The sequence below is a fragment of the Alosa pseudoharengus genome, unplaced genomic scaffold (genome assembly GCF_046254945.1).
Source record: "Alosa pseudoharengus isolate Yale_2024_CS ecotype anadromous, Long Island Sound unplaced genomic scaffold, YU_APseudo_1.1 YU_APseudo_1.1_scf_3, whole genome shotgun sequence".
NCBI lineage: Eukaryota > Metazoa > Chordata > Actinopteri > Clupeiformes > Clupeidae > Alosa > Alosa pseudoharengus.
Genome location: NW_027468718.1, coordinates 11,636,198 through 11,660,754, shown reverse-complemented (window position 1 = coordinate 11,660,754; position 24,557 = coordinate 11,636,198). Strand labels below are relative to the sequence as shown.

Here is a 24,557-nt window from a genome sequence, read left to right as displayed (position 1 = left end):
TGTCAAATACAGTTGCATTTTCAGGTCTGAACAAAACCATTCAGGAGTTATTTAAGGAGAAATCGAACGTGCGTTTTGTTTCATTCGTCCTGGCCGGGATAAATGAAACGACATGGGGGACGAAAGAAACATACAGCTTAAACTTCCCACAACTTCAATATTTGACAACATCATGAATGGTACTTAATATGTGTTATTTTAGATAAATTACTGCTGGGCTTTACTGTCTGCTATGAATATCTAACAACTAATTGCCGTCATTGTGAAGCGCATATCTCGCGGTTATGGAAATACCATGCACTATGCCATTTATAGCTAGAATGCATGTTTCGATACATAAGGTGACGTGAGCTGAGAGTGTCTGTTGTGAGTTTAGGGGGCACGTCAGCCAGAGGGTGTGTGAGTGAGTGAGTGAGTGAGAGACTGCTGCCTGCTGAGGGTCGCTGGAAGAAGGGTCTGAAGTGCCTATGTGTTTCGGCTACAAAAACCCGCCGAACTGATCCGAAACCAGCCCAATTTTTATACACCCGCCCAAACCCATTTTTGCCCGCAAAATAGATTGCAAAACCGCCCAATCTGGCAACCCTGGATAAAGGTCTATTCCCATCCCCCACCCTTGATCAAATTCAAATTCGCGTAGCACTCTAGAATCTTTGCTCCTTTTCAACTCCAGTCAGAGACTTCAACCGTCACTTTTCTGTCATGCCTCTGACTGAATGTGCAAGCTGTACAAACTCTGCTGTCATCATATCCCAGGTAAGAAATACAGTACTTTTGTATGCCAATTGAAAACGTGAATTTATTTGAAATATATTGTTTTCATAATGGAATGTTAATCAAACCCGTTATTCATGTTTAGAATTAGCTAGTGAGCTAACGCTAGCGATGTTAGCTGTTTACGTCCAACTCATCTAAAATGTGGTGTCTTGAAATACTTTGGGTTCTACACCATAGATGGTAAAGTAACCGTTAAATATAATGTTAAAGAATGTATCTGTGGATTGTGGCTTTACATCGGTCGAAGTTGACTAAAGTATGCGTTTATTCAAATATCTAGATACGTGTAAACAGGCCCTCCATGTCGTGATGTCTCACGTAACTCAAAGCCAGGCAAGCTGAGGACAGGCACTCTGCTCCATCATCGTTATGGTAACCAAACAAGTCTTCTTCTGTCTAGGTTTGTTTCTAGGTGTAAGTGTTGTTCTTCTTTGTGGTCCACCTACTGGAGGGGAGTGTTTACAGCAGTTCCGTTTTACACATGCGCAGTCTATGCGTCACTTTGACCATAGGCTTTAGCATTCTCCCGCGCAGGGCATCCTGGGATACGAGAGCGAACATTTGGGGGGTTTATGTCTGTATTTCTCCTTAGTTTTGAGTGTAATGTTAGCGTCTTTATTGTGACATGTTTCCCCCTTTTAGTTCTCCCTCGTGTGTGATCCTTTTTGTGTGGGGGGCTGCGTCCTCCCCTGTATGTGTAGTGTGTGCGTGTACTTGACCAGCCCCGTGTGTATTGTGTTCTGTGTCTGTGTCCCTGCTCTCGTTCTCAGCTAATAAACCTTTTGATTGGACAATTGTGTGTGTCGCTATCAAATTGTTACAATACATACATTCACAACTATATCCCAAAAGTCTACCTGTAGAACTAACAACGCACTTAAAGTATAGTATTCCCCAGCTGTCTAAGATTACTACAAGCACGTGTACACAGACATCAAAGGGGAACTGAGGCCCTGCCTCTTTTTTCCAGGAGAGAAAGTGCCCCTTTTTCTAGGGTGCTAAAATAGGAAATATATATTCCTGTACGCACACAGCTTCCTGTAAAAAATATATATTAGAACTACGCTAAATGAGGTTGGGAGATTAGACTTTGTTGTTGTGCGTTCCGGTGCCCTATCTGCCGCCCTCCTTCCTGCCACATTACCCATCCACAATTACGAGAAGTGCCCTTTTTTACCCCTGTCCCGCAAAATGAACACGTCCCTAATCATGGCAATAACCACGTTGTTTTTGGCAACACTACAAGACGGTCTCGTAGACACGAATGGTTCCACAGGCTGTCCACTGAGAGGTGCTGTTGGGCTGGGATCTATTACACTTTCATCCATATTTGTTGACAATGGAACATTTTGTTGACAAGGAAAATAACAATAAATATGATGATTATTGTGTTCCCACTTTCTCTTAAAATAATTATAGGATTTCTAGTAGTTATATATGGTATGATACATCTATGATTTTAATGCCTATATAGTAGGCTTATAGTATGTATTGTATGTCCCGAAATACTATACAATTCTTACAATTCTTTTAGGGTTAAAACAATCCAATCAGGATCAGAATGTGAATGAAATGTTTTACAATTTTATTCAGCATATGCACCACGTTATAATCTCATCCATAACATCTCTCAGCATTTGTTCATACTTATTTGATGTATGAACAAAAACACAAAAAAAAAAATCAGCTTGACAACCACCCTAATGATCATCCTTGCACATAAATTGGATTATATTGCACATTTGCCCAAAATTACAGTAGGTAACATGGAAGAAAATGAAAGCACTTTGGGGGGAAAAAATCCGCTTTTACCACTTATAAGAATATGGTGTTAAAATGGACAAAAAAACATTTTCTAAGCTGACAACCTGGCTAGAACACATGTTAAGGGGTTAAATATTAATACTGGATAGGTTGTATGCTTGTACCAAAAAGTGTCCGACAGAGTTTTAATATCAGTTTTGGCCCCCTGACTATAATGGCTGTCTGTCTCCTCTCTGTCTGGCTGTGTGTCTATCTATCATAATGTCTGTCTGTCTCCTCTTTGTCTGTCTGTCCATCTGTCTATCGTAATGCCTTAATGTCTTTCTCCTCCCTTCTCCTGGTGTCCAGACGCTAACTCGGGCTCCTCGCGCAACTGGGCTCGTCTGATAGGGATCCCCTTCTCCTACACCTTTGAGCTGAGGGACACGGGCCAGTTCGGCCACCTCCTCCCCGAGGACCAGATCCAGCCGGCCTGCGAGGAGGCCTTTGAGGGAGCCCGCACCATCATCACCTACGTTCACGACAAGGCCTTCCACAACCGCACTGAGATCGGAGCCGTCGGTTCAACCAGGGCCTTCTGGGCCACCGTACTGGCATCCTGCCTTGCCACCATGTACCTGTTATGAGGGAAACACAAAGATGGGGACAGCCTGGGTGCAGATGAAGAGAAAGTGTACTGTGTATTATACAGATAGCTGGACTGACTGATCAGATAGCGATGATGCTGTTTGACTGACCACTGTCTCTGTGTTTTGCCTGTACTGTCTCTCTCCATTCATACATCACGACATGGAGGGCCTGTTTACACGTATCTAGATATTTGAATAAACGCATACTTTAGTCAACTTCGACCGATGTAAAGCCACAATCCACAGATACATTCTTTAACATTATATTTAACGGTTACTTTACCATCTATGGTGTAGAACCCAAAGTATTTCAAGACACCACATTTTAGATGAGTTGGACGTAAACAGCTAACATCGCTAGCGTTAGCTCACTAGCTAATTCTAAACATGAATAACGGGTTTGATTAACATTCCATTATGAAAACAATATATTTCAAATAAATTCACGTTTTCAATTGGCATACAAAAGTACTGTATTTCTTACCTGGGATATGATGACAGCAGAGTTTGTACAGCTTGCACATTCAGTCAGAGGCATGACAGAAAATAAAGTCATAATGCAGAGGAAGTAGATTGGGAACCAAATAGAATGTTCAAGCATTGTTTTTGTTTTTATTGTTGAAAGGGTCTATATGTCTGATCACTATGCCCTATAAGGTAGACTTATTGAATGAAATTGTGATGTAATTGTTCAATTATGTGATCTGAATGAGCTGTGACCTACAAGGCCTGTTGGCCACTAATTGGAGTCAACTTGTGCAGTATTGCACTGTCTCTCCCTACAAGCTTTAAACTTGGCTTGACTCATTCCCATAGATAGGGGTACTGATTGATAGAGGTTTTGGGATACTATGTTATGTTTCCAAGCTGATATTCACTTTGAAAACTGGTTCTCTTTAGGCGGAGATTGTTTTTTTTCATGTTCTAGTTCTGTTATCTCTTACACTGTACAATAAATGTCAATTCTGACACTTCTGCTGAGAGCCCATGAGTGTTAGCTTTCATTTGATACCTTTTTTATGTATATGGTCATTGTGGTTGTGGAGATATTCAACATTTATTGCTGGCATGTCGTGTTGAGCATTAAACCAAAAGATTGGCCTGAAATTGCTTGTACAAGTCACACAAAAAAAAATTCAGCTTGACAACCACCCTAATATCTTACCTATGGGTGTCTTCTACCTAAAAAAAATAAGGTGACAGCTTGTACCAAAACATGTCCGCAAAAGTCTTAACGGAAGCCCTTTCAGAATTGGCCCCCTGACTATTATGATAGATAGACAGACAGACAGACAGCCATTAAGACAGACAGAGAGACAGACAGGCATTAAGACACACAGACAGACAGACAGGCATTATGATAGACAGACAGACAGAGAGATAAACACAGAGACAGACAGAGGCACACAGACAGACAGACAGAGAAATAAACACAGAGACAGAGGCACACAGACAGAGAGGCACACAGACCGACAGACAGAGAGGCACACAGACCGACAGACAGACAGAGAGGCACACAGACAGACAGAGAGGCACACAGACCGACAGACAGACAGAGAGGCACACAGACAGACAGACAGAGAGATAAACACAGAGATAGACAGACGCACAGACAACAGCATGGGCAAGCAGACACACAGACAGACAGACACACAGACAGACAGGCAGGCAGACAGGCAGGCAGACAGACACACAGACAGACAGGCAGACAGACAGGGAGACAGGGGAGGGAGGATACAGACAGACAGCGTCTGGAGACCAGGACAGAGGAGGAGGTGGTGGAGAGAGATGTGGTGAATGCTGTGGGCTTTCTCACACACACACACACACACACACACACACACACACACACACACACAGGGATATAGGAGATCATAGATAGATGTAGAGTGAATAGTTGTACAAAAGATTGACAGATAGAGAGACAATCAAAAAATGATATTTTAATAGACAGACAGACAAACAACATGGAGACAGAGACACACACACAGACAGACATAGAGTAACACATAGTCAGATTGAAAACATGCTTAACATACACAATTACTGTCAGACATGAATTCAGACAGTTTGACCAACAGACAGACATGAGGCCAGTCCCTTACAGAGTATCTCAGGAGAGGTTCCCACTCGGTAGACCATCCCATGTACGGCCTTCATGGCTGCAGCAGCAGCCTGACCCACAGCCTTCTGTGGGGGAAGCACACACACTGCACTTACACTATAGTGTATATGTGAGTGTATGTCTGTGTGTGTGCATGTGAGTGTGTGTGTGTGTGCACACACTGCACTTACACTATAGTGTATATGTGAGTGTATGTCTGTATATGTGCATGTGTGTGTGTGTGTGTGTGTGTGTGTGTATGTCTGTGTACTGTATGTGCATGTGTGTGTGTGTGTGTGTATGTGTGTGTGTGTGTGTGTGTGTGTGTGTGTGTGTGTATGTTTGTGTTTTCAGACATGTCCTCCGCACTATGCATTAGATATGATGCTTACATGTGGACATTATGTGGACATTACAGTATGTGTGAACGACATTGACGCTCATGAACAGAATCTCTGTGGGGTTGAACATGGTTGAACACACACATGAACAGAATCTCTGCATGTTCTTCACTTTGTTGAGACATGAGCTCATTTGCATAATGTCCGTGCAAAATACTAGGAGGGGAGAAGTGTAAGAGCTGGCTAGGTTCGGAGTTCCAACTGTCCGGTTAAGTTGGTGGGTGTGTGTGTGTGTGTGTGTAGTTGTCTCACCAGCTCGTCATAGTTGGGTGCTGAGATTTGTGGGTGTCCATAAGGCATAAGCAGCAGCTGCCCTGCAGAGTGGATGGTGAGGAAGCAGAGGATCTGGTCCACCCTGCTGCCCACAAACTGGGTCACAGCCTCGGCCTCTTTCTCCGACACGGCTCCAGAACCACAGTACGTGTTCTGACAGCAGTCTCTGGACACCCCCACAGCTGGGGCACGGGGAAGCAACACAGGAATGGATATTCACATTTAGAATGACACTTTACAATAAGGGTACACAATTTAGCATTAGTTAAGTATTAGTTAAGCATTAACATTCATCATTCATCATTATGTTTTCAACATTACTTAAGGATTAACAAATGTGCTTTTCCACATTATTTAGTAGGTGTTATCAGCGGGCGTGCCAGCAGGTGTCTGTAGATAGGTGTGGATACCATAGCATTTATTCTTGCAGGTGCCCTGGGTATTAGTGTGTTTTAGTTTGTTATAAATTATGAATTTCTAATGTGTGCATTGTTAATCCTTAAGTAATGCTGAAAACATACTTAATAATGATGACTTACGTGTTTGTTAATGCTTAACTTATATTTAACTAATGCTAAATTGTGTACCCTTTTTGTAAAGTGTTACCATGGACAGCTTAACTTAAAATAAAAATGCAGTCATTTTGTTTGTCCGTTATTCCTGTTGAACCTATTTACGAGATTAGTCAGTACACTGTCTCTAGTCCCTACATGGGGCATTTTTTTTAAACCATGGAGACGAATGATGGACAACATTCTCTGACATAATGACATAAACGCATTGTATGACAAGGGAACTTCTAATCAGTGCATTTCTGGCAGAATTGTTTTAATGTAATGGCAGAATGGGCATATGGGGGTGTCCTTTTCTCTCTAAGTCATGCTGAAACTCACTGCCCCAGTTTGCATTGAAGTTCCTGTTGAGATCCACGCCATGGCACGAACAGCCCTCTGGTGGAATTGACCTGGACTTCCTCCACAGTCGAGTCTAATCAATAGTCAAATACCCTTTCAAAGTCATCCGGATATGCATGACACCATTCATTTCTGTTTTTTGGGTAGGAACATGAAAAAAAATCCTATTTTCCTGATTAGAGATTATTCTTTCTCTTTCTCTCTCTCACCAGTTTTCATGTTAGCAAGTTGCCTGTACAGAGCTAACAGTTTTAAACCAGAACTTGCATAGTGCTAGCCTGACGAGCCAGACCGACATTAAAATGTAGGGTCTGGGCACTCACCGTTCGCAGTGCTCAGTCCGAGGGGCGGGATAATCGGTTGTCTTTCAAATTCCCTCTGCACGCAATAGGACAGCGTTATGAGTCCCATGCGTTTTCCCACCAGCGGAGCTAGTTGGCTAGTTCAAACTTTTGCCAACTTAAAAAAAGCTTAACTCGTGTCACACTATTCGCCAACAGCAACATCCATCTTCTTTGTTTTCAAGTAGCAGGGAATTCAAGCCAAACCGTTGCAACTAAAGATTCTAGAAAGTTCTCTGTAACTCATTATGTTAAGCCCGCCTAACGACTCCATACACAACTTGATTGGCCTGATAGAAGTTTAATTTTTCGAGCTCACAAGCCAACTGAGAGTTGCTAGACTAGCCCTGGCAGCAAATGTAATTTGCTGCCGCTAGGGTGCCTCTAGATTTCTAGGCTAGCATAGTGCTGCTACGTTACGTGTATTCTGAAGCAGTTGTAATTTTTGTCTTGAGTTATGTTACATGTAGACTTACAAATCATTTTACAAGTGTATTTTTGTTTACAATAGGCTTACGATATACGTATGGTCTTCGAACAGCCAACAGGTGCTTCAAGTTACAGGGCTCAAAACTTTACCTTCCAGTCATTGCTGGTTTGGACTAAAACATACAGTATATAACAGAGAATGGTGAAAACACAATGTGAACATAAAAATTATGAATTCACACTCACACTCTCATTAAACCAGCTGAACATGTAGCCATCAATGTTCAGAACGGGAGTCACGTAGAAGTCCATGTTCTTCAGCATCTCATTCAGCTTCTCATCTGTCTGGTACCGTTGTAAGATCTGAACATGTCAAAAAAGAAACTCTGTCTTGGCTTTGGAAGAAAAAGAAACAGCAGCACTGACATTATAAATAGGGCCAAAAATTGCTGGTTCACGCCAGACACTTCAACTTTTTTTGTGTATTTTTGAATATCTAGAAATACATTTTTTGTTAATTTCCCTTAGGATCTCCACATTGTAGCAATGTTTTACCTCTTTAACGAACCACTGGCAGAAGGCAGGAGCGATCCACTCTCTAGCGTGGATGCCACAGTCCATCCAGATGGCTTTCTTCTCCTTTCCCTCTGAGCCTAGGCCAATCTGACACAGCAAGCATTATACTTTCAATGTCAGATACACATGAGAGATGTTAAACTCTTAGTGCTACAGTCAGGTGATTTCCCAGAGCGGCCAATTAACAACCAAGCCTATTTACCATTAAGTAGTAAAAGTCCTGCCACATATTTACGATGTATTTATGTTAGGTATGTTGCGGTGTGGAACTTCACCCACCTCAGGGATTTTTGGAATGGACCACCCTGCTGAGTCCTCGTGTGACTGGCACCCCAGGCACGTGTGCGATGGTGGTCACTGATCATACCTGCGCTGGTGTCGACTACCCCTCACCATGCCTTAGTTATGCTGCTATAGCATAGTGCTGTCATGGACTTTTCATGTGCCACGCCGTACAACCCCCCCCCCTCTCCCCTTCTCTCTCTCTCTCTCTAAACTCTCCCTCTCTTCCCTATTCTCACTATGGTACATACTGTAACAATATATAGTACCACTGAATACTTATTGACATTAACCATTTTGATTTTCAGTAATACTAACCCACTCTATATCTCTTTTTCCCCCCCTTACCACACTTGTGAGGTATATCATCACCAGTCATCAGCGTGATGTTAACAGCGTGGTTGTCGTGAGAGCATGATTCATTGACACTTGCAGTGTTCGGCCGTATGTCTATGTGCACACCTGCCTACCATCAGGCTACTCAGCTACGAGTAGACAAAGAATTTCCCCTGTTTGTATATTCACTCCAAGTTAGCCTAGAGATGGGCAGGAACAAGGTCAATTGGTAGAAATGCTTGTCAAAACGTCAAAAGGAGCTGGATGTGTGGATGAATGAAGCACAAGTGCTTTACTATGTTAAGCATGCACACTGTTTAAAGTTAGGCTATACGGTAAACTAAAAGTAAACCAAAGGTAAATTTAGCCTTTTTAGGGCTGTATAAAGTTGACCAAATGAATATAGGCTGTTATATGAATATAGGCGTTAATAAATATAGGCGTTATATAGGTCGCCATATAACTCTTTCGTTCCATAGCTGTCAACATTGAACATTGAAAATAAGGGAGATTTCCCGGGTTTCTCACTCAAAATACGGGAAAATGTCAACATTCGTCTCCATTAACGTTGGATGGCCCTCCCCACAACAAAGAATAAAAAGACATGACCCTCCCCTATTTTCCTCTGGTGGCCCCTTCAATAAATAACAAACAGTCCCTTAACTGGCTAGTTCTGCTAAAATTGACACCTTTTTGAAAGTATAGCCAAAGGGAGAAATATTTTTCAAGTTTTGGATGAGTACACTGAGGCAAATGGACTTGATTGGTCTTGTTGTGCGGGAGTGAGTTTAAACGGGGCCGTGGCTATAAATGGGAATAACAGTGTAGTGACAGCTTTCATCAAGCTGAAGTACGTGTGGCTAAATGGATAGAGGATGAGCTTAATTTATTTTTTACATTTGCCATAGTATTGCCGATAGGTTTAATAAGACATCTTGCAAAAAGGGGGGGGGGGGACCTTAGCCAGAACCTAGTGGTATTTGGGGGGCCTTGCCGTGGAAACATTTGGGACCCCCTTGTCTACTGTAGCCTACATATATCCTGCCCCTTCCTGTACGCCTCTCCATTCACTTGAAAAGGAAAATAACTGCCCGATAACTTCCCAAAGTGGATTGCAAGATGGCCGCCAAGTGGGGGTGCTTGTCTAACAGGACTTTGATTTTACACCTCTGAATACTGGGAATATCCCAAGCCGAGATGGAAAACCATGAGGGGAAATTAATCAGATACAGGAGGGATGTCTGGAACAGGAACAAATATCTCACCTTGAGGAATGTGATGTTGCTGCCCTCAAAGGTCTCTCCGCACACAGAGGAGGACACCAGCTCTGGATTCTCTGACGCCACACGTTCCATCCAATCAGAGATCTGAGGGGACGAAGAGGGGGGGGGATTTTAAAGGTGAGGTCAGCGATTGTACGCAGTTTAGAGCCCATAGCCCTCCCTTGCCATCCCATGAGTAAACAGTAAAAAAAAAATGGTCGCTGTAGGCAGCCCAAGCTCTGAAAACCGGAAACAAACACATTCGGGGCAGATGTCCCCCAAACAAAAGTAAACACTTGTGGAGTTTCTATAGGAATATTGAAGGGAGGGGTGAGCTACCTCCCTGGTGGGTTTTGTTTGGGAGTTGATTAAATTATAATGTAAGTTTTGGACAAAAGAGTCCGCTAAGAAATTTATATATAAACATAAACAAGTTGCGACATTATGCGCAATCGCTGACTGCACCCTTAACTTCACAACTTTCTCATGACTTGTGGGTGTGACCAATAGAACATCTATGACTAAGGCCATGTCCACATGTAGCTGGGCATTTTAAAAAACTGATATTTATTTATGCATTTTGGTTTCAGTGTTCAGTGCGTGTAGACGGGGGGAAAACAGAGATTTTGGATTGTGATGTGATGTTTTCCCTTTTCTGTTTGGTTGACGTGTTCTTGACAGCCTTCAACGGCTGTTTCTATGTATCCGTTTGGATGTAGTTATTTTGCAATGCCAAGGAGGAAAAATCTGTTATTTAAAATACCCACTAACATGGACACGGCCTAACTCAAGGCATCTTTAGAAGCATATTGATACCAGTGCTTGGTTGTATGTATGTGTAATAGGTAATTTTGAGAAATTTGACTTCCCTTATTTCTGCAGGAATGGAATAAAAATATATTCTAAATATTGTGCCTGAGTTTACTAGTCTATGCAATTCTCAGTTAAAAAGGTGTAAAGCCGTGAAGACAGCTGTGGAAAAGGCTTTCAAGATTATAATATCCACTCACCTCTGACATTGGATGGTATCTGGTGTAGTTATAATTCCAAGTGATTCCATCCTGTGTAAGCCTATAGAATACAATATGACATGAAAAAAATGTCCACACACAGACAACCATTGTCAACTCAACTTTACATTTTCCCCAGAGAGCAATTGATTTGACAGCAAGGCAACATAGACACAGACAAAGAAAAACAAACATGAGACAAAGGACAAAAGGCAGTAACCCAGGGCAAAGGGCGCTGAATACAACAGTGTTGCACAGCTGTCTATTTTTTAGCAGTTCTCAATTTAAAAAAAGTGTTTAGGCTACACAACATTAATGCCATGTACAGTATACCATTCCATACACAAAATGACAAAAGCCCCTGGTATAAATAATAAATGGGTTACATATTTCTAATATAATCCACAAAGTTATATTGGAATGCTGTGAATGTGTTTGTACTGACCAAAGCAACAGTCATACCACATAAAACATTGTCAACCTCCTCAAGAACATCATCGTCATCATAAACAACAACATAAGGTTTCAAGTCTGAAGAACTCCTATACACCATACCTAAGAGGGACAAAAGGTCAATACTTTTACATTAATGCAAAATCAATGCCTTCTGGGAAAAAAAACACATTGAATATTAGCACGGTGGCTCACTTGTTTGAGGTGCAGTCTATGTTCTGCATGCACAGAATCAGAAAAGCCAATCCAACAACGATCATCATGTTGTCTTTCCACATCACGACCAAAGCACATTTAAGTCACAAGTCAGAAAGTCACACTTGTCTCGTAGTAGTATAGTCCGGTAAGATCGTAAACTTAGATTAGATCACCTTAGATTACACACTTTAAAGGGACGAAGGTTACTACACTTCCTCCTTACCCAGAACTCGTGAGTATCGCTTATCATGCCACCTGTCTGCCTGCATCTGTCTTGTGAAACATCACAGGCCTGCCATGGGGGTAGAATTGTCTCTAAAAGGTTTGTACATACTCAAAAAGATATGCACAAATAGACGTGTATTTGCAAATGTTGTACACAAAAGAGAGAAATAGAGAGAGAAACAGAGAGAGAGAACTGTGGTTGGCACAATCTCATCAGGGTGAATCACTTTGCATTAACCAGTATTGTTATGCTACAATGGATACTTAGCTTTTTCGCAGTGGGACTGGAGGCTGGAGTTACCTTTCTGCCGATCGCTGGGGACACCAAGGGCCAAGCCAGAGGCGTGCAACCACCCTGATCACGGTAATGGAAGATTACCTTCACTGCACACACATGTACACACACACTCCCAACAAACACACACACACACACACACATGCACAGAAGCTGCTGTCCCACAATGTGAACGTTATGTTCACAGGTGAGTCAACACACCTGTCAATACTGTGTATAATAGCATTTATACATGCTTTGACCAGACAGCACATGGTGAACGCAACATACGCAAACATACGCAAAGCATACTTTACTTGCGGGAGCATTCATCTGACGCTGGCTACACCAGCCAATTTGTGATCCACACCACCAAACTTACCACATGTGCCCCGGAAGACAGGAGAGATAGGAGGTAGCCCATTCAGGTAGCAGTTACCTGGATCTGCCTGGGTCCACTCCATAGTTAATGTAATTGCAGCTCCACCAATTCAACACAGGAGGAGAGGGGAGAAGCAAAGGAGCCCGGGCAATAGGGAGAATGGAATTCAAATTTGTATTCCAAAATTTGTTTACAGATTATACACAAGGTTGTCAGTAGTACAAGAGTAACCTGAAACTGAAAGAAAGACAATTGTTTGGGACTCCAACCCCAAACTCAATCATATTCTATACATACTGCTGGACGGTGGTTAGCATCTCTTTGTGAGGAGCTGACAACAGAGATCAATTTTCCTCTGAAAGTAAAATCCATCTTTGGGATCTATGTAGCTATCAAACAAATCATACTTATATGGCTAACTACCACTAGAACGTGTGAGTTTTGGAATTATTCTAGAAAATATTATTGTCAGTAACCTTAGTATTTTCAGACTCTATTTACTTGTAGCCCTCTGCTGGCCTGCTTCTGTATTTTTTCACTGCCGGCATTTATTTTGGTCCACCACGCCCCTACTTCCTGCCTTTGCAAACCCCCCCCCCCCATCTTTTGCTCTCAGCTGTTCCTTATGTTTGTATTGCCTGCCCTATTTATACCCTGCCCTATATGGGGCTCATTAATGGTCTTTCTCTGTGTGTTGTCACGTCCTAGTTCTTTGTCCATTGCCAGCTAGTGAAACTTCTGAGTTTTTGAGTTTTTCCTGTTTGTTTGACGAGTGTTTTACTGAACCTGCTTTTGGACATTGAATATGCCTGTTTTTCCGACTCTTTTCTGACTAAAGCTGCATGCAACTCTGACTTAGCCATGCCTGCTGCACAGAAGTCCGTCTGGACTTCCTTCCTTGGGCTCTACTAAGGGTGGGAGGCTGTTAGTGATACCAGCAGATGGCAGCCATTAGACAAGCATAAAGCCTCTGGTGGAGGAACTGTGGAGGAACTGGGGAGGAGAGGCAACCATATGGTGGTCGTGATCCCAGAGGCCAGTCTCAGCATGGGCCCTTCTGACCACACCACCACCCTGACCTTTCCTGTGCCCTATACCAAGGAGAATATGACTAAGGAGCAGGAAAAATCCCTGAACCGTTTAATGGCCACTGCTGTGGCAAAGTTAAAGCACTAGGGGCAGCCGTGGCCTACTGGTTAGCGCTTCGGACTTGTAACCGGAGGGTTGCCGGTTCGAACCCCGACCAGTAGGCACGGCTGAAGTGCCCTTGAGCAAGGCACCTAACCCCTCACTGCTCCCCGAGCGCCGCTGTTGTTGCAGGCAGCTCAATGCGCCGGGATTAGTGTGTGGTTCACCTCACTGTGTGATTGGGATAAATGCAACCAAAAGAGACCAAATTTCTTCTCACGGGATCAAAAGAGTATATATACTTATACTTATCCTACTGGACCACCATAACCTACTGGACCACCATAACCATGCTGAGTCATGTTGCCATGAGGACCTGTGAAAGCATGCTGTACAACAAGGAGCTGATGCTGACCTTACGGGACTATGACTTTGATCTCTCCAAAGTCCCCACGACATTATTGCTACAAGATGTCCTCACCCTGTTTCATACCTGCCACTACGCTACACACACTACAGCAATCGCATGACCTTGTGGGAGAGGACCGTCAACCTGCTGAGGTCCTTACTGGAGCCTGTGGCCTGCAGTCGTCTTTACGTTCACGCAGACAAGATGGCGTCTGATATCCTGCAGAGGGACACATCCATTGTGGAGCTGGCGAGTAACGCAGCACTGTGGCTGATGACCTTTGTATTTGTATTTTATATACAAGGCTATTATTGATCTTTTTCAAACTATGTAAAACAAAATACTGTACAAGTCTGCATGAGTTAAAATAATCAGCCGTTTTGCTTGACCATCATGACTTGCAATGCTGAGCTGAAGTTAATCAGTGTTGATGTTGACATTAGTGTGAGTTTGGGCAGTCAAATATTATAGTACACAAAAGACTAGGCTTTAAATCAATTCTACTTCAATGGAGTTTCAAATGTTTTTTACAAATTGCCAGTACTTTCAGTTCAACTGAATTATGCAACATTATAGTTTTGTACATTTGATATGTTTCTGTAAGTAGTTAGTGTGCATTGTGTTGTTGACTTAATTTCAGTGTATGGTAATTTTATGTGGGCATAAAGACCCATCATTCCCACTAGTAACCTGTGCAGCATGATGCTACTAAATATATTGTGTCTAATTCTGCAATACATTTCAATACATCCATATAGATATTATTTCAGTTGTTTTGTCCTTCAGTTGTTCAGCCCTGTTTTGTATAGTCTTGTCTATCTGGCTGGCTGCCATCACACTTGCATGATGATTAACAAGAAAAGATACAAAGTCTAGCTCACTGAGAGGTAAGCACATGGCATTTGTATTTCATCGTGGACTTGAAATGCTGCACAGACATCCATGAGTATTAAACATTCAAAGAGAGCCCATGAGTAACAGGGGCGAGGAAAAACTCCCTAGAATTGGAGATACATATACAAAGAAACCTTGGGCAGATCAACGACTTAAGGGCCATCTGCCTTGGGTCAGTTACAGGGTAGTAAGGTCTGTACATAAGTGAATAGGTTAGTTGTGTTACAAAGAGGTAGGATGGTTACATAACCAGTATGATAATGCATGAATCCCATGCAGTGTCAGGAAGTTCAAATAGTCCAGTGTAGGGATTAGGGAATGAATTGTCCATAGGGATTAGGAATTGTCATAGGCCAAGTAGTGGGTCGCTAGGGTGCACGGCGCAGGAATCGGGGCAAGGGGACAGCAACGGGGACAGCATCATTGCAAGTTAATTGCAATGTTGATGTTGACATATGTAGGTAAGAGACACTGCAAAGTCCAGCTCACAGCAGGCAGTAAGCACACAGTATTTCTATGTCACTGGGGACTTCTCCATGGCTGCTGTGCATACATCCATGAGGCAGGCTGTCATCGTGCTGCTGATCGCTCTCCTGTGCCTGGGCTCGGTTCAGGGTGGAAAGCTGTTAGTAATACCCTCAGACGGCAGCCCCTGGAGAGAAACAAAGCCACTGGTGGAGGAACTGGGGAGGAGAGGCAACCAGGTGGTGGTCGTGATCCCAGAGGCCAGTCACAGCTTGGGCCCCTCAGAGCACACCACCACCCTGACCTTTCCTGTGCCCTATACCAAGGAAAGCTATGGCAAGGGCTTAGACGAAGACCTGCTCCGATTAATGAACACTGATGTCTCCACTACTGTGGCAAGGTTAAGGAATTACCGGGACACCCTGGACATGCTGAGTTATTACATGACGGTGACCTGTGAAAGCATGCTGTACAACAAGGAGCTGATGCAGACCTTAAGGGACTATGAGTTTGATGCTCTCCTCATTCACCCTTTTTGGACTGTTGGAATCATCGTTGGGGCTTATCTGGACATTCCTTCCGTCTACATGAGTGGTCCTTATCCTTGCCCCCTTGACATTATATCCACAAGATGTCCTCACCCTGTTTCATACCTGCCACAGCGCTACACACACTACAGCAATCGCATGACCTTGTGGGAGAGGACCGTCAACCTGCTGAGGTCCTTACTGGAGCCTGCGGCCTGCAGTCGTCTTTACGTTCATGCAAACAAGGTGGCCTCTGATATCCTGCAGAGAGACACATCCATTGTGGAGCTGGCGAGCAACGCAGCACTGTGGCTCGTTCGGTTTGACTTTACCTATGAGTTCCCCATGCCTCTGATGCCCAACATGATCATGATTGGTGGAATGAAAGCAGGAAAGCCAAAACCCCTACCACAGGTGAGTTGGATTTGCTCAGTTTTATGTTTGTGTTTATGGTATTTGGCCCTAGTGACCTTACAGTATATGAACACATTAGTTTATAATTCATTAAACTATCTGCCAATCAACATGCATTAAACTATCAGTCTATCAACAACTTCTAATCTGTCTATTTTTAAACTATCAACTTTTATTAAGCTATGCAACCATCTATTTTAACTGTACATGATATTTTCACATTATCACAACTTTTGCATTTTCATGCACTGGTAAATCCCTGGAATTACATTTTATTATTATTATTATTATTATTATTATTATTATTATTATTATTATTATTATTATGCTAAATGTATGCATTTGAAATTATTATCCTATTAAAACTGGTGATAACAGCACTAATATTGTTAGGACAGCTAGATCATACTGTCAACATACTGTACATTTAACACCCATTAGTAGGCTATTTCTGGGCTAGAATATTGCAAAGCGATTTGGTCACTTTATTTGTCATGCTCTTATCAGTTGTAACATAGTCAAAATGTTAAGTATTTCCTATCAGAACATGAAATAATATCTGTATCAATAGCTGTCATACATACAGTACACACTATTATTAGTATCCTAGCTAATGTTTATCCTATCACCTAGGACTAACGTTAAACTCATCAGTTTGTATGTTGTCCAGGGAATGAGCTTATTTCTTAGAGTTCTTAAATTAATTGTGAGGACAATATACAGTATGAAAATACCAAAGTATGTTGTTTTTAGAGTAGTGTGCTTGTTATGTTTATGATGTGTGTGATTTTAATGTTGTGTGTTACATTTGCGTTACATTTTACAATGTAAATATTTAGTGTTTTAACAGAGTAAGCTAATCCTGCTAATGCACACCAGTGAATTTGAGGGCTGTTGTCCTGTTGCCCTCTAGATAATCCCAGGGCGTAGCATAGTGTCTTTGAGTTAATAAATACTAAAGTCAGATAAATATTTTTCTTATGGGCTGGTATGTTTTACTGACAACAGACTGGTTGCACTCTGCCTGATGGGCTACAAAGTCAGTTTTACAGTAGATATTTGCATTATCAAATGTCCAAGATGGCCTGCTTTCTTAATGTAATTGTAGCATTAGATGTGTGTTCTATCTTGTCATTGCATGTTGTGCTATATCTAGGACATCGAGTGGAATTGGTGGTAAACGGGGTCATTCTGTTCCCTAATGCAACCTGTTGCTTATGAACAGCATCTGTGTTGTGTTTTCATTTCAGGTGGAGGAGTTTGTGAATGGATCTGTAGAAGAGTATATGTATTGTGTTTTCATTTCAGGAGGTGGAGGAATTTGTGAATGGATCTGGAGAGCACAGCTTTGTGGTCTTCACCCTGAGTTCAATGGTGTTGTGTTTTAATTTCAGGAGGTGGAGGAATATGTGGGGTTTGTGAGTTTGTGAATGGATCTGGGTTTTGTGAACAGTATCTGTGTTGTGTTTTCCTCTCAGGAGGTGGAGGAGTTTGTGAATGGATCTGGAGAGCACGGCTTTGTGATCTTCACCCTGGGCTCAATGGTGTCCCAGATGCCAGAAGAGAAGGCCCGAGTGTTCTTCGAGGCATTCCGGAAGATTCCACAGAGGGTGAGGGGGCATTTAGCAGATATGCTTTTGGTCATTATTTTGGTTTCACCTGGCCTGCTTGCTTTACTGTAGTAATCAAGAAGGTCTTTATTGTCTTAGAGTTTGTTTGTAGTTTATTGACGTGCACTTTCAAACACACGCTAACACTGACTGGTTGACTAGGTGTAGGTTGGCACAGGATGGCATTGCCTGTCCCTGGATTGTGTTTTGCCTACAGTCTGAACTGTTACCAATTAAAAGTTGTTTCCTACGAGTTTGGATCTGCGCTTGATTCCGAATCTGGGTTCTGACAGTGTCAATATGTTATTCAGTCCCGGCGTCATGGGGGGGCTTTGGGGGGCCAGGCCCGTCATCTGTGCCCGCCCTGGACGAGCTTGGCTGCACCAACCAACCCCAATCCCATAGATTGATTTCGAACACTTATTAAATGTAGGCCTATAATATACGTTTGTCAATCTAGCAAGTAGCAAATAAAACTTGTAAAATCTGTATTATTCCGTAGCTAATCAATCAGGAACATTAGGTAACCCCATCACCTAAATGGAGAGGAGGTTACGTGGCACAGTCTACTTCACTTCTGCACTAACCCCTGTCATCCGATGACAAATATGGCTTATCGGCTCGCAGGTAGGCCATAGGCCTATCTCATATCGATAGTTAGTAGAAGTAGGCCTAGTAGTTTCTGGGTTTGTTTGATAGCGTTAACCTTTACTGTTTTTTCTTCTGACCTAGTCGGAGAACAGGGAGCTTGTTACCACTCCAGGTCCGAAGTTATCCTTAACTTCGGGGCTAACTCCCTAACACTCTATCTGAAAGTGGTTAGCAAATGAACGAGGATTTTGGTTTTATCTACGGATTTATTTTTTGAATTATTTTGAATATGACTAGCTCCAGTCTCAACAGCACGTCTACTTTTTCCACACGCATCTCAGTTCTAACATGCATATCCCCTCTCGCTTTCTCTCTCTCCATCCCTGCGCACGGGGCTCTCTTAAATGAGCTGAACCATTCTACAACAATTGCATCTATATTTTTATATTAGAATGTTTTGTCAAGTGTAAGCTTAAACTACCGTGATCAATTTAAGTTCCTGTGCCCCCCCTAGAAAGGTGTAATGCCCGTCCGTGAATTTGTGTTTGCCGCCGGGTCTGATGTTATTTATAAGAATAGAGATGTGCTGTATAACAATCAAACAGAACAAACTGTTCCCTAAAGAGTGCGCTTGTGTCTTTAGATGGTTTAAGTTTTATTGTCTTCCCTCCAGGTTTTGTGGAGGTACACTGGACCTGTGCCTGAGAATGCCCCAAAGAATGTCAAACTCATGAAGTGGTTACCTCAAATTGACCTTTTAGGTTTGTTCTAAGCAAAGCATTTCATGTCTGTTTGATGAAAAATGTTGTTGTTGCTGTTGAAATAAATAAACAAAACAATGTGTTATTTTGACCCGTACAACGTTACTCTATGGTGTTATATTCTATTTTGCTTGTTGAGCAACCATTTTGTGTTTGTGAATTCAGGTCACCCGAAGGTGAAGGCTTTCATCACACATGGAGGGTCCCATGGCATCTACGAGGGTATAGCGGTGTTCCCATGGTGACGATTCCACTGTTTGTAGACCAGGGAGACAACGCCCAGCGCATGGTTGCGCGTGGTGTTGCTGAGTCTTTGACCATTGCTGACGTGACCACAGCCAAAGTGTTGGAAGCACTCAACAAAGTCATTGGTGACAAGAGGTATGATGCGTTTGATTGTAAATTGGCATTTGCAGAAGCATCTTAATTATCCGTTTGGTGGAGTGAATATGACACTGCATAAACAGCACTTTTTTCCTGAATTCTCTAGTTACAAGGCAAATATGATGAAGCTGTCAGCTGTGCACAAGGACCGTCCGATTGAACCTCTTGACCTGGCCGTCTTCTGGACCGAGTTTGTAATGAGACACAAAGGAGCGGACCACTTGCGGTACACTGCCCACGAGCTGAACTGGGTCCAGTACCACAGTCTTGATGTGATCGCGTTGCTTACAACCGCCATACTCACTGTTGTTGTTGTCACCATTAAATCTTGTATGTTCTGCTTTAGGAAGTGCACAGGAAAGGGGAAACAACACAAAAATAAGAGAGCATAGTTGAGAAGTAGGCCTAGTTTTTTTGTGAGTGTAGGTGAAAGGACAAATGTCAGGTTAATGATTTTTTTTAAGTAATGTTAATTAATGTGTAGATACATTAGTGAAGATATACATATTTTTAAATGATTACTCTATATGCACTACGACAACATTTAAAGCCATTTCTGTCAAGATCTCATTTCAAAACACAACTGAATAACATCTGACATCATAAAAGTTAAAAGAGCAATTGTCAGGCTACATTTGTAATTAAATACTTTTTTGGATGTCCTCGGCCTCAAAAAACCCTCCATATTTCCATATACTTTTATATATTTACATAGTGCTTTCTTGGCACGACTCCCTTTTATGGTCATCACTGCTGGCTGTAAATGTTGTCATAGAAATGGCTGTAAATGTTGTCATAGTGCATTTAGAGTAATCATTTTAAAAATGTATGTCTTCACTGATTTATCCACATATTGACTGACATTAATTAAACATTTTGACAACCTGACATTTGCCCTTTAAGAACTTTGTGAAAACACTCGTAGATCTACAAGTGATCTAGAGCAGTGTTTCCCAACCTTTTTTCCTTGAAGGCCCCCTTGCCTGTGTCCAAGCGAGGGCCCCCTACCCGAACTCCTACCCGTATACACACACAAAAATTACAAACTTATAAGTTCAGAGGTAATAAATAGCTATATGAATACATGAAATAGCTACAAAAATATGTTTTAATTTGGATTATACAGAATTTTGATTATCCAATTGGGTGTGTTATTGGGATTTTATACATGTGCGCAAATATAATTTTGGTAACCTTACTACCTCAGCACAGGCAACATTGTGCAAGCTGGAGGCGTAGACTCTGTAGAAGTTTGAAACGATTGGATCTGATTTCACCTAATCGCTAACGTTTGGCCTTGACGTATGTTATGCGCCAGCTCGATCGTGAAGTAAGCTACACTACGTCGCTCACCGGAAATTGCGTGTGCTGTATACAATAACCCCACTACCAAGACATAGCAAACAAGATGGATGTAAATGACTGATGCCGGCTTTGCGATACAAATTTAAGAGTTAGTGGAATAATAGCAAATAGCAGATTACTATTCGACAGTAAGGTTGAAGATAACATATCATCACAGTTGTCAAAGCTAGATCATTGAATTGCTTCATTAACTTCCGCCATTGCCAACTCCTCGAGGACAACAATTCAAACACAGCGCATAATCTCGACGTCGTCTCTCACAACTCCTGCCTCCTGCTCGCTGATTGGCTCGGGGTCGAATTGTTCATTGCAAGCGAGGCCAATGGCCGGAATCCCAGACGGACAAGTCATGGAGGGAGATGAAAATCAAGCGGAGGTACGTAGGAAGGCAAGGCCAGGCTAGAATTATTTGTCATACACTGTATGTCTATATCAGAACCTCACACCCATCTTTTCACACCAAATAACCAATTAACTGTAGGCCGGATAGGAGGGTCATGCATATTGAGATGACACAACCCCCCCCCCTCTCTCTTTCTCCCTTTCCTTACCTTGATCTTTCCCTTTCTCTCCCCTTATATTTTGGGGTTGGTCTGTATTTTATGTTTGTTTTATGAATTGTTTGATCTGGTGTATTTGACATTCTAACTTGTTAAGTTTAAGTTTGTTGTTTGGTTAAGCTTACTTTGACCCTTTGTTACAGTATGTTTACCTACCTGAGTGTTACTTACATTCAACTTAAATGATATTGGTTACATTTACCTTTAAGCTTGGTTTAATAAATTGTTAATTTACCGACCAATTATATCTCTCATCTCGTATGCCATGTCAATACTCTTGATAAACTAGCCTACTTGGGAATTATTCAATAAACTAGCCTACTTCGTAATTATTATGACCACCGCACAGCGAAGTGGCGGTCATATCTATAGGTTTAGTCAGATTTTTTTTTCTTTTTCGCATGAGTAATTTTCCGTCAAGGATTCCCGGGACACTGAAAGACCGGGGTGCACGAAACTTGGTGGGCATGTAGCCCCACAAGGATAGCATGGAACCATTGTTTTTCGTTGTGATCTGTAGCCCATGTGCATAAACAGATACACACACACATACATTCACAGCAACCATACATATGACACATACACACACAGTAGACATGTACGCATTCATGCACATGCAGACACACAGACACACACACACACTAACATAAACACGTACATCTACACATGCGCACAATTCAAGAATTTCTCAGAATTATGAAGAGGCAAGATGGGGGTGGGGGCTTGTATAAAATGTATTTTACATGTGAAATCTATGAACTAATCATGTTTTGGTACTTGTTGTCTAGCAGATACCAGTAAGAATTGAGTGTGAATAATGCAATTCAGTGAGACAGTTAGAATCATATATGCCTTTCACCTTTTGTTTTTATCCAGCAGCCAGACCAGCAGATACCCTGACTTTGCTGAATTACTGAAGCTAAGCAGGCCTCATTAGTACTTGAACTAGATGTACAAAATATGACCGCCGCCCAGTCCAGCACATTTTTTCCACAAAAATAAATCACGTTGAAAGACATATATGATTCTAACTGTCTCACTAAATTGCATTATGCACACTCAATTCTCACTGGTATCTGCTAGATAACAAGTACCAAAACATGATTAGTTCATAGATTTCACATGTAAAACTAATTTTATACAACCCCACCCCCATCTTGCCTGTTCATAATTCTGAGAAATTCTTGAATTGTGTGCATATCTGCGTGTACATGTTTATGTGTGTGTGTGTGCCTGTGTGTGTGCATGTGCATGCATGCGTACATGTCTACTGTGTGAGTATGTCATACACATGATTACTGTGAATGTATGTGTGTGCGTGTGTATTTGTTTATGCACATGTGTGCATATGGAATGGGTTAACAAGACCCCTGGAGGCAAACATACAAAAAAATTGGTCATACTAGGCCCTACGGTTCTCAAGATATTCACAGAAAACTCTGTTGGTGTACGGTCACTAAATGTACACATAAATTATTTTATTGTAAGGCCCCCCATGAACGAAAGTTCACAAAACTTGGCATGCATTCGGAGGGTGTCATAATGATCCTACACTTTCAATTTCGTGCAGTTTTGACCATGTCAGCCAGAGATATTGTGATGAAAACACCTAATTTTTTGCTTTTTAATTTTTAACTAGGTGGCGCTATACATTAAACAAGTGGTAATGGGATGGGTTGACATGGCCCCTTAAGACCAACATACAAAAAAAAGGTGGTCCTCCTAGGCCCTACGGTTCTCGAGATATTCACAGAAAACTGTCTCCGGCCACCTACAGGCCAGTTGGTGTATAGTAACATAAATGAATTTATTGTGTGGCCCCCCATGAACGGAATTCCACGAAACTTGGCGTGCATTCAGAGGGTGTCATAATGATCCTACACTTCCAATTTCGTGCAGTTTTTACTTTGTTAGGTCACAGATACCTGCAATTACAACACCTCATTTTTACTTTTTTGTGTTTAACTAGGTGGTGCTATACATGAAATGAGTGGTTATGGAATGGGTTGACATGGCCCCTTGAGAGTCAGCAGCTGTTCTAACGCATCTTTGATACATTAAATTATGTACACATAAAAATGGCGAAGCGGCGGTCATATAGGTTTAGTCAGATTTTTTTCTTTTTTCTTTTTCGCATGCCCAAATTTCCGTCAATGATTCCCGGGACACTGAAAGACCGGGGTACACGAAGCTTGGTGGGCATGTAACCCCACATGGATATCATGGAACCATCGTTTTTTGTTTTGATCTGTAGCCCCCCCGCTGGACTGGACACCCCGAAAGGAGGGTAGGGCAGACACAGTTTTCTGTGAATATCTCGAGAACCGTAGGGTTTAGGAGGACCATTTTTTTTGTATGTTGATCTCAAGGGGCCATGTCAACCCATTCCATAACCACTCATTTCATTTATAGCGCCACCTAGTTAAACACAAAAAAGTAAAAATGAGGTGTTGTAATCGCAGGTATCTGTGACCTAACATAGTCAAAACTGCACAAAATTGGAAGTGTAGGATCATTATGACACCCTCTGTATGCACGCCAAGTTTCGTGGAATTCCGTTCATGGGGGGGCACACAATAAATTAATTTATGTTACTATACACCAACTGGCCGGAGACAGTTTTCTGTGAATATCTCGAGAACCGTAAGGCCTAGGAGGTCCACCTTTTTTATGTATGTTGGTCTTAAGGGGGCATGTCAACCCATCCCATTACCACTTATTTCATGTATAGCGCCACCTAGTTAAAAATTAAAAAGCAAAAAATTAGGTGTTTTCATCACAATATCTCTGGCTGACAAGGTCAAAACTGCACGAAATTA

General features: G+C 42.0%; 1 protein-coding gene and 2 pseudogenes across 3 annotated transcripts; 2 read left to right on the top strand and 1 right to left on the bottom strand.

Moving 5' to 3' along the window:
* Window positions 1-5,007: 5,007 nt before the first annotated feature.
* Window positions 5,008-12,492, bottom strand: LOC143100203 (carboxypeptidase O-like). Of its 3 annotated transcripts, none has more exons than XM_076263172.1 (8): window positions 11,747-12,492; window positions 11,099-11,159; window positions 10,092-10,193; window positions 8,188-8,295; window positions 7,879-7,995; window positions 6,842-6,935; window positions 5,928-6,130; window positions 5,008-5,360 (listed from the first exon to the last, which is right to left on the bottom strand). In XM_076263172.1, exons 1-8 carry the CDS (start codon window positions 11,827-11,829, stop codon window positions 5,232-5,234), a joined length of 897 nt encoding a protein of 298 aa, XP_076119287.1. In that variant the 5' UTR covers window positions 11,830-12,492; the 3' UTR covers window positions 5,008-5,231. The 3 variants fall into 3 exon arrangements, with proteins under 3 accessions (XP_076119287.1, XP_076119288.1, XP_076119286.1); XM_076263173.1 differs by having other exon boundaries at window positions 11,973-12,492; XM_076263171.1 differs by having other exon boundaries at window positions 11,099-11,836.
* On the top strand, window positions 12,047-14,482 carry LOC143099832 (UDP-glucuronosyltransferase 1A6-like; annotated as a pseudogene).
* A 1,110-nt stretch (window positions 14,483-15,592) lies between these two features.
* Window positions 15,593-20,247, top strand: LOC143100202 (UDP-glucuronosyltransferase 1A6-like; annotated as a pseudogene).
* The last annotated feature ends 4,310 nt before the right edge of the window (window positions 20,248-24,557 follow it).